This window comes from Poromitra crassiceps (genome assembly GCF_964638095.1).
Source record: "Poromitra crassiceps genome assembly, chromosome: 9".
Classification (NCBI taxonomy): Eukaryota; Metazoa; Chordata; class Actinopteri; order Beryciformes; family Melamphaidae; genus Poromitra; species Poromitra crassiceps.
The window spans coordinates 26,419,356-26,433,238 of NC_139630.1; the positions used below are offsets into that span (position 1 = coordinate 26,419,356).

General features: G+C 43.4%; 1 protein-coding gene across 1 annotated transcript in view; it reads left to right on the top strand.

Annotated features, from left to right (window-relative positions):
* LOC310782050 (mitochondrial basic amino acids transporter-like) overlaps positions 1-12,530 on the top strand; it is a 12,789-nt gene extending 259 nt beyond the window's left edge. Inside the window, exons 1-4 of the mRNA XM_083642706.1 lie at positions 1-167; positions 2,881-2,924; positions 3,604-3,687; positions 11,239-12,530. The exon at positions 1-167 is cut by the window's left edge and continues 259 nt beyond it. Of these exons, the coding sequence (XP_083498832.1) occupies positions 140-167; positions 2,881-2,924; positions 3,604-3,687; positions 11,239-12,015 (933 nt within the window). The 5' untranslated portion in view covers positions 1-139 and the 3' untranslated portion in view covers positions 12,016-12,530. The remainder of the gene's footprint in view (positions 168-2,880; positions 2,925-3,603; positions 3,688-11,238) is intronic.
* The last annotated feature ends 1,353 nt before the right edge of the window (positions 12,531-13,883 follow it).

Consider the following 13,883-nt stretch of genomic DNA (forward strand, 5'->3'; position numbering starts at 1 on the left):
CGTTAGCAGGTGTACAACGCCGAAAACGGTTATAAAAACAACATCTGATACAGTCGTATAGTTCTACTACAGTCTATAGTCAGCTAGCATTAAGTGGTGCTTAGTTGGTTCTACTTCAGCTAACGGGCGAAGAACGGTGATGGACTTCCTTGCTGGCTGCATTGGAGGTAACGTAAAGTCAGTCTTGATTTATGTAATGGTAGGGACGTGCATTGCTTGCTGTTTGCACATAGCAGAACTGAGCGGCAGCACCCATAATAATGTGATGCAGCAACTCCATCACAGGATTACAAGTGCATTTTCCATGTTTAATGTATGCTTGTTGACTGTATGCTTTGGAATGAAAAAAAAAAAATCCAAATTCCGCCGCACGTCGTCACACTACTACGGCATTCTCCAAACTCCCTACATGCTGCTGGTTGTATTTGACCAGACCTTGCCAGATGAGGTCCAGTTTCTATGGACCCCCCCCCCCCCCCCTTCCCCTACAGTGGGGATATACTTATTAATGTAAGCATGTTCATGTTTTTGTTGCTGAATAGCGTAATGGGTTAAATCACAGAATGATCTTCAAAGAGATAATTTAGTTATATGTGCCTCTAGTATGGCTCAATGACATTGAGCTAATGTATATCACTTGGTCGTCATGGAAAAGATGATGTCCTTGCTCCAGACAAATGTTAGGTCATTACAGGCGCTCCAATGTCCTGCATGTCTCCCTGAGGTCCTTTGTGCACCTTGTGGAGAATTGAAAGCTTGCACACACACACAGGACACACTGAGGCATGCAACCTAAAGATGGTTTGGCTGCCTGTTAGGTGGTGCGCACTCCATACACAGGCACTACACACACCCCTCCATAGACCAATCAGTGAGTGGTGTGACAGCCCATGTGGTTTCCCACCCTCTCATTATGATATAATTGGTGGAACCATCTGCAGTTGAGTCAAATCGAAACTACACCTATTTGGCCTAGCTTATGCCTAGCCTAGCCATAGCCTACGTACACGGAAGAGGTTAGCAAAGTGGCGTCTCTTTAGAAAACGGTTAACTTTGTTGATTTAGGCCTCCACAGACAACATGTGTGATGATGTCCTTATGTAATCCTTACCCTCAGGCTCTTCTTAATTCCGTGTCAACACTGCCAGTTGAATAGCCCTCCCATCGAGCATAGCATTTTTGTTAGACAATCTGTGTTGTGCATTAAACTCACCTTATTTCTGCACTTTGAAGTCACAGGTAGGGTCGGGTGGGGCAAACTAATTATATCGGAAGCCTAGTTGCTGAAAAAAAAATGAGCGGTGGTGGTCTGTCTAAATGCATTGTAGAATGTATGTATAAGACAATATGATGCCAGTGCGCATGCATCTGGACTCTGTTTCCAGGCAACTCTGTGATCTCGTCAAACTTTTTTCCACAACTAGGCTTCCGATATAATTAGTTGCCCCACCCGACCCTACCTGTGACTTCAAAGTGCAGAAATAAGGCGAGTTTAATGCCCAACACAGATTGTCTTAACGAAAATGCTATGCTCGATGGGAGGGCTCTACAACTGGCAGTGTTGACACGGAATTTAGAAGAGCCTGAGGGTAAATGTAATCCATGATGCAATATAGTCTCATGAGAAAGAAACAATCTGGAGCACACGGTCAAAGTTAAGGCAATTTAATAAGTGCAAGCAGACTAACGTTTCGACACACAAAGTGTCTTCTTCAGAGTCAAAACTATTAAACTGCCTTAAACTATTAAATTGCCTTAACTTTGACCGTGTGCTCCAGATTGTTTCTTTCTCATGTGATCACTCAGTCCCCTTTTCTGAGAAGCACCGGTTGGGTGCAGTTCGTCAGCTGAAGCGCGGATTTCCCTCTGTTATGCAATATACCGGTAGTCTGTTTCACTTCCCCTGCTTGTTTTCAAGTGCCCAAATCATACTAGTAGTTCATTGAGGTCAATGACCAATCATCTTCGTCTCAAACAGCCTCCTGGTGTGCTTTTCCTGGCTTACAGCAGGCACCCTGTCCTGATTGGCTGTTTTTATCCCGGGTCTTGTGACAAAGCAGGTGCTTAGCTAGGATTAGCTCGCTGTGCTTGACTGTTTTACTGTGGCGATGGACAGGTGGTCCTTAACTGCAGGTCTTTTGTTTGTTCTGTGTTTTTACCCCAAAACAATGCAGTTCTGTAATTGATATTCGTTTGCTAATATGGTGAAATCGCCGCTCAGCATCCAGTTCCCATTTTCAGCTACAGAGCTGAGTCCAGTTCCAAAAAGGCCATGTTGGAACGCATATGTCTCGATATTGCGGGGGGGGGGGGGGGGGGTGGGGGGGGGGGGGTTAGGCTCGCTGTTTTAGGGTTGCGGAGCGGGCATTCCTTCCAGCACCAGTGAGTGTGCTGGGTAAACTTTTCATGATGTTGTCAGTCAGCCAGGCCGCAGCGGACTGAGTCCTCTCAGGTTACACTCAAGTGCTTGGAAAGGTGAGAAGGCCCAAACTGGCATCAGAACATGCCAGTGACGTCATGTCACCATGCATAAGCCCAGGTTATGTAACGTTCAGAGAGGGGCTAAGCAAGGTGGAGAGGGTGATGCTGCCCAGTGAGTCAGCACATCTCTCTCCGTCTCCCAGTGGAAATGGCACAACACGTTCAAGTTACACAATTGTGCTGCCGACAGCGTTTTCAATCTTGAACACGTTTGATCACAGTCATTAAATCTGCATGATGTCGTCATATCGGCGGGTAAACATTTCTAAACGTAATTTAGCTTGTGCAAACAAAAGTTTTAGGAAGATTGGTCGGACGATGGTTCATGTCATTCTATGCGGCTTCCATCGTTTAATCACATTGAACGATGATTCTCACTCCTATTTTCTTTGTCTTCAGGTGCTGCTGGAGTTTTAGTTGGACACCCTTTTGACACGGTTAAGGTAGGAAAAGTTTTGTTGTTGTTGTTGTTGTTGTTGTTGTTGTTTGTGGAATCCAGCCCGGGATCTTTGTTGCACGTTGTCCCTCTCTCTCCCGGTCGTTCCTGTCTCTCTCTACTTTGACTTATCTAATGAATGTAAAAATGCTAAAAAATAGTTTGTATTTATTTTTGGACATATTAATCCCAGACACACAACCCAGTTTCCTTTTGGTTGCAGCCCGCTGGCTATCATTTCTTCATTTTGAAGACTCGGAATTAGTGACAGCTCACTTTCCATGTTTCCATGACAGGCCGTCCTCATTAGAAAGAGCCTGGGTCTTCTACCTGCTCTATTTAAAGTGCCTTGAGATAACTCTGGTTATGATTTGACTCTAAAAATATAAAATCAATTTTATATCAATATAAAATTGATTGATTGAATTGATTGATTATGCCCCAATCCAAAATCCAACAAATAAGTTTAATTACAGGAGCAACGCCCCCATCTCTAAATGCCTTTTCCTTCTGACTTTAATGAAAGTTAAATGAAAATAATCTTAATCTTTCTAGATGAACTACCTCCTCATACTGTATAAGACAGACAGTAGTAAGTACAGCTCAGGTGATGCGATAGCATTTGTGTAGGGAAGCGGATTAGCTTCAGAGTGCAGCTGATCGATGCAGTGTGTTCTGTTTGCCAGGTGAGACTGCAGGTGCAGAATGTGGATAAGCCTCTGTACCGCGGGACCTTCCACTGTTTCCAGTCCATCGTACGGCAGGAGTCGGTATGTCCATTCCTTATCCTGATATTCTGTAGTATTCAACAGTGAAATGTGTGTGTGTGTGTGTGTGTGTGTGTGTGTGTGTGTGTGTGTGTGTGTCTGTCTGTCTGTCTGTCTGTCTGTCTGTCTGTCTGTCTGTCTGTCTGTCTGTCTGTCTGTCTGTCTGTCTGTCTGTGTACAGTGGCCAACCCTCCCGGCTTTCCTCTGATGACTAGGCATGGCGGGTCGATTTCCGGTTTTACCGGTCCGGTCCGGTGTGTACGAGCCGGAACCGGTTTGTTTTGACATTAACCAGCCAAACCGACAATGTATTTCTCTAATCCTACTGTCCCATTTCTACCTAACGCTGACCTAACACACAGACAGACACGGGTAACTCAGACAGGCTGCTGACGTACGTTACATTGGTCCCGCATGCTGTTTTGTTGTGATAAGGTGTTCTAAACACAACATTTCACTGTGCGATCATAACGTGTGCTCACATGTGTCTGACTCCTGTAGCCACCTGCATGCTCCACATCTAACGTTATGTAGCCTAATAAAAGTGGATTTGTCAATGATGACGTGTTCCACACATCTAACATCATGTAATAAAAGTCAATGATAACGTTAACTTGGAACTAAACTCAACGTTTCACCGTGCGATCATAACGTTGTGTGTTGGTGAAACGCATGTCTGTCTGACTCCTGCTGTCAGCTGAGCTCATGAGCTACAAGTCGCCACCTGCATGTTCCACAGTACGTTATGTAATAAAAGTGGGTTTGTCACATTGTCAATGATAACGTGTTAGAACTAAACTCAACGTTTCACCGTGCGATCATAACGTTGTGTGTTCGTGAAATACGTGTATGCTCAGAAAAGGAGGGGGGGATGTGCACGACGCACTGAGTTGTTTTGGAGTGGAGTGGAGAATATAAACGGGACAGTAGTCACCACTCACCTGGCTAAGATTGGTGTCCCAAACAGTAGAAAAAGAGTCTTTAAAATCCATGCCAAATCCATACGATCCCCAGGTAATTATCCAAAGTTGCTACTTGCTATGCGTGAACTGTAGCCTAAGTATTTCTCTAAAGTTGGCATCATACAACAAACTGAGAAAAACGCGGTTCAAATTTTGATCTTAGAGGGCCATAACTTCGCGCTGACGGACATGTGGTCAAGTATGATCATTCATTCATTACACTATCCCTCTGTCTGATTCTCCAGTGAACGAGCTACAGTATAGGTGGCATTTCTAGGTAAGAAGTTGTAATTAGGCTGTCTGAAACCAGTTTGATACATAAGTTCACTGAATTTGCAACTTTTCTAGGTACCTGGTTGAGGATAATTTTCGAGGAACCATACCATGGTACTAGTGCTGCACGATTAATCGAATCGCAATCGCGATGTCAGCACGTGCGATTACATAACCGCAAAAGTGTGCGATTATTTTATTTTTTTCACGTCTTTTTGAGTGTGTGTGTGTGTGTGTGTGAGAGAGCCTCCTCTAAACTAACGTTACACGCGACGCAGCAAACACACGTTTCTCTGCCAGTGCCATCACACTGGGCATCAATACTAGCGGGAGACTTCTCCCATGCACTCCCGCAAATAAGTAATGTTATGTGCAGCAAGGTTACATATTATCTACCGAGAGGGCGAGAGAGAACATCCATGATCGCTAACAGCAAGCTATGCTAATAACTAGCTAGCCGTTCGTTCAGAAACGCATGTAAACAGCCGTGTGATCAGTGAGAACGTCAGTAAAATAAGGAGAGAGCTGCAGGTGCTTATGCAGAACTAGTGCGCGATTAAGTACACAGTGGGGATGACCCGCTGTGATGAAGAATATAACGAGATTAACAAGGTTAATAGGAAAACACTGTCGCAGCTTCCAGCACTGGCAGCATCACCTCCAGGCTAGCTAACTAGCCTGTCACATGACGCCTTCATGGTCCCTCGTTAAAAGTCTGCAGATGCACGTTCTCACCTCTCTCTCTCAAGAAGCGTCACGTGAGTGTGGCGTTTAAGGCCATCTGTCGCTACAAAATAAATAAACGGGGTGTATCATTCATTAGTATTGCTGGACAGACATGTAACTAACTTTGCAACTTTGCTGAGCCATCTTCTATGTGCTGTAACACAGTGCAGTTTCTATTTGACTGGTGTTTCTGTTTTACATGTTTGGGACAGGCAAATGTCTCAAAATGTTTTATTTTTTTGTAAAGATAATTTAATTTCAAATTGTTTTATTTTTTTAGTTTTAATATATTTTAAATTGTAACATATTTCATGTATTTTAGTCTGTGATATGTGAAACCGTGGTATTTTTGTCCAAGGTTATCATACCATCAAAAACTCATGCCGGCACATCCCTAGATACCTCTTGTTTATTATATCGCAATCACAATCGCAATCGCAATATTGTCCACCCTAATCGCTAATCGCACCTTTTCCCCAAATCGTGCAGCACTAGATGGTACCTTTGTTTGGTTAGGATATCCCATGAAACGAGCCCGAGCGAGCCCCTAATGGCGACGCCCACAAGGCCGACCGCATCAGAAAAAAGTGAAACAACGTTGGCTAAATAACAAACATCTGTCACTTTCTTTTCGTTTTTATTCTAGAATAGTCAATAACGTCAACCTTTACTTAATTTCAGTGCAGTCAGATGTTTGTACAGTGTCAGGAAAGTCACTTTTGAACAATAGTAGGAAGCATCTTACCTGACACTGTTGTGGACAGCAGCCGACTAGTTAGGTCGCTAGCTAACGTTAACTAGGGATGGGCATTTCTAGCAAAAACACTATTCGAAATTCGCTGGCCAAATTCGAATTTAATTCGAATTTCGAAAAAAAAAAAAAAAAAAAAAAATTTTTTTTTTTTTTTTTTTTTTTACATTTTTAATTTTTTTTACATTGACATTTTCGAAAATAAAAAACAGTTTTGACAATCATGAGTGGTTGTGGTTCATTAAATATTTAGTAGGGTCAGGTCTGAGTGCCAAAGGGGTGCCAAAGTCACCCCCTCTCCCTCTTCATGGGATTTCATCCGCCATTCATTTTTCCATATACCTTGCTTAAAATGCTTATAGCGATTTGACTATACTTAGAATCAGGGGAGACAATGCAACATTTCACTAAAATTTTTTTTTTTTTTTTTTTTCGAATTTCGAATTTCAATAATAAAAGTCGACCTTGATAATAACAACGATTATTCGAAAATTCGAAATTCGATGCCCATCCCTAACGTTAACGTTAGTTTGGAAAACCCGCTCCGCGTGCCCCAAAGCAGGACTTACACTGTATAGCCAGGAGGATAGCAGCATGGCAGACCTTCAAGTGTAAGTGTTTGTTTTAACTGTGCTTTATTAAATGACAAACTGTCATTGCTTAACTAACGTTACCAATTTGTTTGTCAAATGCAATGTTCCTGTTAGCTTGGTTTCACACTTTTAATTTGAAGGCCGAAACGGGAAATGGTGTGATGGTAGATGGAATTGACACTGGTCTGTAAATTTTATCATTTCACACGTACCATTTCCCTTTTTCGCCTTCAAATTAAAAGTGTAAAAACAATGAAACATTCGCCTGTGAAGCCTCGACCTGTTTTATATTATAATAACGTTAGAGGAAACAGCCATCAGCCATGCAGTTTTATACTAATTTATTGCCAAATGCTTTGGGAAACAACTTCATCAAGCTTGGTCAGAAAAGGTCTGTCTATTCAATGGAAACAGCACCAGTGTGACCTGTCGCGTGCGATGCTACTTTCAAGAATGAGGACGTCTGAAACAAGTTATTTTTTAATCACCTATATTATAATGAGATACCTAATTAAACAATCATCTAGTTAGGTAACAAGATGATATTAAGCTTCCTTGCATTACAGACACAACCAATATCTCGCAGACGGTCATTTAATAAACCAAAAACAGCTTCTTCTTCTTCTTTGCGATTATTGGCAGATCTTCTTTATTCTTCTTCTTTAGTTATTGGTGGTTGGCAAACCAGCTTAGAGGTGCATTATCACCACCTCTTGCTCTTATGACATCACTGATGATGTCACAACTTCGCATCACTGATGACATCACCTGTGCACTTATATGACATCACTGATGATGTCACAATGCCTATGACATCATAAGTGATGCCACAATGCACAATTGCTCAAGTGACATCACTTCCAGTTGAGTGGCATCACTTCCGCCCACTTGCTCCCTTTTAGTGATGATGATGATGATGATGATGATGATGATGATGGGGTCTTGTTTGGTTTGTTTATTTATAACAACCCCTGCACAGCGTGCTCCCCTGTTGACGTAAAGAATCTTGGTTTTTGGTTTCTGTTATATTCATTATGATTTTTTTTTCTTTTATCACATTGTCTCCCTAGCAGAAATAATAACATTTGTCATTATTGACATTATAGTGTTGATTGATTTGTTCCTCTTAGTTACTAATATGACTCCCCATACACCTCCCATGAAATCCTGTGGCATGAAAAACCTGCCACTACTTTAACAAACCTACTACTTTAACCACTACTTTAACCAACCTACTCGCTACCTGACGGGAGGTTGGTTAAACTCACTCCCCCAGTATAAAGGCATGTTAATCAGCTCCGCCAAGGGTGCTAGCTCTCTTGGTGAAGTGGTTAGCGTGTCCGTCCTGCAAGCCGAAGGTCAGCAAGTTCAAATCCACCCCTGGGCAAGCCCTTAACATGGGTTGCTGCAATTACCACCAACACAACGCTGTTACGTGTGTGTGTGTGTGTGTGTGTGTGTGTGTGTGTGTGTGTGTGTGTGTGTGTGTGTGTGTGTGTGTGTGTGTGTGTGTGTGTGTGTGTGTGTGTGTGTGTGTGTGTGTGTGTGTGTGTGTGTGTGTGTGTGTGTGTGTGTGTGTGTGCGCGTGCACTATTCCATTTTTGCAGCCAGACTCCTTTTCACATGAAAGCTTTCAACTACCGACATGGTTAAAATAAGATGTCTTATATTTAATTCGTTTGAAGGAACCGACACTTATAGAAGGAAAGAACTGCCACTAGATGTTTAAAGCACACCTCTGACCTTCTCCCCCAGATGCGTGTATGCTCAGAAAAGGAGGGGGGGGATGTGCACGACGCACTGAGTTGAGTTGAGTGGGACAGTAGTCACCACTCACCTGGCTAAGATTGGTGTCCCAAACAGTAGAAAAAGAGTCTTTAAAATCCATGCCAAATCCATACGATCCCCAGGTAATTATCCAAAGTTGCTACTTGCTATGCCTGAACTGTAGCCTAAGTATTTCTCTAAAGTTGGCATCATACAACAAACTGAGAAAAACGCGGTTCAAATTTTGAACTCAGAGGGCCATAACTTCGCGCTGACGGACATGTGGTCAAGTATGATCATTCATTCATTACACTATCCCTCTGTCTGATTCTCAAGTGAACGAGCTATACAGTATAGGTGGCATTTCTAGGTAAGAAGTTGTAATTAGGCTGTCTGAAACCAGTTTGATACATAAGTTCATTGAATTTGCAACTTTTCTAGGTACCTGGTTGTGGATAATTTTGGAGGAACCATACCATGGTACCTTTGTTTGGTTAGGATATCCCATGATACCTTGCGACCCTTACAATCGACGAAGAAGGACGAAACGAGCCCGAGCGAGCCCCTAATGGCGACGCCCACAAGGCCGACCGCATCAGAAAAAACTTAAAAAGTGAAACAACGTTGGCTAAATAACAAACATCTGTCACTTTCTTTTTGTTTTTATTCTAGAATAGTCAATAACGTCAACCTTTACTTAATTTCAGTGCAGTCAGATGTTTGTACAGTGTCAGGAAAGTCACTTTTGAACAATAGTAGGAAGCATCTTACCTGACACTGTTGTGGACAGCAGCCGACTAGTTAGGTTGCTAGCTAACGTTAACGTTAGTTTGGAAAACCCGCTCCGCGTGCCCCAAAGCAGGACTTACACTGTACAGCCAGGAGGATAGCAGCATGGCAGACCTTCAAGTGTAAGTGTTCGTTTTAACTGTGCTTTATTAAATGACAAGCTGTCATTGCTTAAGTAACGTTGCCAATTTGTTTGTCAAATGCAACGTTCCTGTTAGCTTGGTTTCACACTTTTAATTTGAAGGCCGAAACGGGAAATGGTGTGATGGTAGATGGAATTGACACTGGTCTGTAAATTTTATCATTTCACACGTACCATTTCCCTTTTTCGCCTTCAAATTAAAAGTGTAAAAACAATGAAACGTTCGCCTGTGAAGCCTCGACCTGTTTGGATTATAATAACGTTAGAGAAAACAGCCATCAGCCATGCAGTTTTATACTAATTTATTGCCAAATGCTTTGGGAAACAACTTCATCAAGCTTGGTCAGAAAAGGTCTGTCTATTCAATGGAAACAGCACCAGTGCGACCTGTCGCGTGCGATGCTACCTTCAAGAATGAGGACGTCTGAAACAAGTTATTTTTTAATCACCTATATTAAAATGAGATACCTAATTAAACAATCATCTAGTTAGGTAACTAGATGATATTAAGCTTCCATGCATTACAGACACAACCAATATCTCGCAGACGGTCATTTAATAAACAAAAAACAGCTCGTTCTTCTTCTTCTTTGCGATTATTGGCAGATCTTCTTTATTTCTTCTTCTTCTTTAGTTATTGGTGGTTGGCAAACCAGCTTAGAGGTGCATTATCACCACCTCTTGCTCTTATGACATCACTGATGATGTCACAACTTCGCATCACTGATGACATCACAAGTGCTCTTATATGACATCACTGATGAGGTCACAATGCCTATGACATCATAAGTGATGCCACAATGCACAATTGCTCAAGTGACATCACTTCCAGTTGAGTGGCATCACTTCCGCCCACTTGCTCCCTTTTAGTTATGACGATGATGATGATGATGATGATGGGGTCAGACTTGTTTGGTTTGTTACCCCTGCACAGCGTGCTTTCTTTCCCCTGTTGACATAAAGAATCTTGGTTTTTGGTTTCTGTTATATTCATTATAATTTTTTTTCTTTTATCACATTGTCTCCCTAGCAGAAAGAATAACATTTGTTATTATTGACATTATAGTGTTGATTGATTTGTTCCTCTTAGTTACTAATATGACTCCCCATACACCTCCCATGAAATCCTGTGGCATGAAAAACCTGCCACTACTTTAACCAACCTCCTCGCTACCTGACGGGAGGTTGGTTAAACTCACTCCCCCAGTATAAAGGCATGTTAATCAGCTCCGCCAAGGGTGCTAGCTCTCTTGGTGAAGTGGTTAGCGTGTCCGTCCTGCAAGCCGAAGGTCAGCAGTTCAAATCCACCCCCTGGGCAAGCCCTTAACATGGGTTGCTGCAATTACCACCAACACAACGCCGTTACGTACGTGTGCGTGTGTGTGTACTATTCCATTTTTGCTGCCAGACTCCTTTTCACATGAAAGCTTTCAACTACCGACTTGGTTAAAATAAGATGTCTTATATTTAATTAGTTTGAAGAAACCGACACTATAGAAGGAAAGAACTGCCACTAGATGTTTAAAGCACACCTCTGACCTTCTCCCCCAGATGCTTGGTCTGTATAAAGGCATCGGATCCCCCATGATGGGCCTGACCTTCATCAACGCCATAGTGTTCGGTGTCCAGGGCAACGCCATGCGGCGGCTGGGCCACGACACTCCCATGAACCAGTTCCTCGCCGGCGCCGCAGCGGGCGCCATCCAGTGTGTCATCTGCTGCCCCATGGAGCTGGCCAAAACCCGCATGCAGATGCAGGGCACCGGGGAGAAGAAGACGTCCACGCGGAAGCTGTACAAGAACTCCCTGGACTGCTTGGCGCGCATCTACAACCGCGAGGGCGTGCGGGGGGTCAACCGCGGCATGGTCACCACGCTGCTGCGCGAGACGCCCGGCTTCGGCGTCTACTTCCTGACCTACGACGTGCTGACGCGCCACCTGGGCCTCGAGTTCGACGACCCCTACATGATCCCCAAGCTGCTGTTTGCGGGGGGCATGTCCGGCATCGCCTCGTGGCTCTCCACCTATCCCGTGGACGTGATCAAGTCCCGCCTCCAGGCGGACGGCGTGGGCGGCGTCTACCGGTACAGCGGCATAGCCGACTGCGTGCGCCAGAGCGTCCGGAGGGAGGGCTACATGGTGTTCACGCGCGGCCTCACCTCCACACTCCTACGGGCCTTCCCTGTCAACGCGGCGACCTTCGCCACCGTCACCCTGGTCCTCCTGTACGCCCGGGGCGTCGAGGAGGGACCGAAACAAGACTGCGAGCCGCCTCAGCCCGGCCACCATGCACAGCTACAGCAGCAGAGCCAGCCCTCCAGCCTGTGATGGAGGTCTCTCAACCCTCCTCAACTGAGGCACTTTACAAGAGTGGAAACAAGAGACAAAATATACAAACCCAATTTACCGTCTGACCGACGCAGTTTCACACCAGACCAGTACATTCCCAGTTTTGAAGTCGGAAACGATCCTGATTTAACAGCTTGTTTCTACTACTGTATGTCAATCATAGGATACAAACAAGGATTTGAATTGTAGGTTTGCCTCTGCAGATGCATCTGTGAATTTGGCAACTATGAAAACCATGCAAGCTTTTTACAGTTGCCCGGCTTACTGTGTCACACAGGTTCACCTGGAGACATTACTCTTTGACTTGTTACTGAGCCACACACTCCTGGAGTTGTGGACCAGGTAGTTTATACAGTGTCGACACTGAACGTTACGTTGAGTTATCTCTGTTATTATGTACATCTTTAAATATGCAGTGTGTTGAACTGCAGCTGTATATATCGTTTATTTTGAGTCATCTCTTTTATGGGTATATTGAAAAAAAACAAAACCAATTGTCCTGCCTTATGATATGAATGCTTTATCTTCTGTGAGGAAGTTGAAACCTATCTGTACTGTACTAGACTGTATCTTTTGGGGAGTGGAGCGAGACAGAAGAACGATGGAATGTATTGTAGCATGTGATAAGAGACGTGCGGAACTTTATCACTTTTTCTGCTCCCCAAAACCAAAACAAATATCCCACTGTTATAATATGATGATCACTAATGCACTTAGTGTTGGTCTATATTACAGACGTCTCTTATTGTCCGAAACTCAACTTTACAGATCTGCAAGGATCTTCAGGCCACGGATGTGAAATGTTTGTGTGTGAGAGAGTCATGCTCGTTGGTGGCTTTGGTTTTTATTTCTTGTTTTGTTCTAAACGACATGTCGTCTTTTACCAGTTAATGCAAAGTTTGATCCTTCTAACTTTAGTGGCGCATTAAAGAGTTAAATCCAGAAATGGGACATGGCGCCAACTGTAGCACCACATTTGTTCCCTCCTAGCTTTTTATTTGTATTTTTTGCCATTGATACAAGAACAGATGACCTGTGACAGCTATGAGTTTTAAATATATTTTGAAGCTGTAAATGATCTGGTTATAGTTTTGGGCCAGGGAGTAAAATGAGCTGTATTGTATGTGACACTGGCTGAATGTTGTGAGAGGTGACTTCTCCATCAGCAAGTCCTCAAATTGAAAAATATGTATGGATATACTCGCATCGCATGCAAAATATGGATTGTGGCTTTAATGACATTTATTTTATTTCATTTGATAAGTTATTGTATCAGCTTGATCGTGTCTAGGTGTAGCTAATGCCAGAGTGGGGGATCGCCTGCTTTCCGATGCTTTTGTCTGTATTTATGCCTCTGAATGTTGATGTTTCTTGCTGTAAAACAATCTAGTTTGATCTCCCCTCAAATAGGTGAGTATTACTGTCAGTTCCCCTCATGATGCAGTCATTCTTCGGGACATCTGATAGTCTGCTGGCCCTTTTGTGCAAAGTGAAACAAGATAAATCATTGACTTTGTGAATGGGAAGATGTGCAATCTAATGAAATAGAACATGTACATGGTTTTTAAATACAGGCCTGTCTGAAGTTCAACCTGCTAGTGATGAATCAAGCTATGAGGAGTTCTGTCATTGGGCTGTCTATAAAAGGCTGTGGGGAAAGAGAGAAGTCACATGCACTAAAGCAGGGATACTCAACTTGCTTGCCCGGGGGCCACTTTCGTGAGACGATAGAAGGCCAGGGGCCAGTTAATAAACAAACAAGTTTTTCTGTAGCGGATTGTAGGTTTTTGGGGTGTCAGCCGGAGTTTAGTCTGACAATGTTGTGCACACCGGATAGTTAGGTTAAG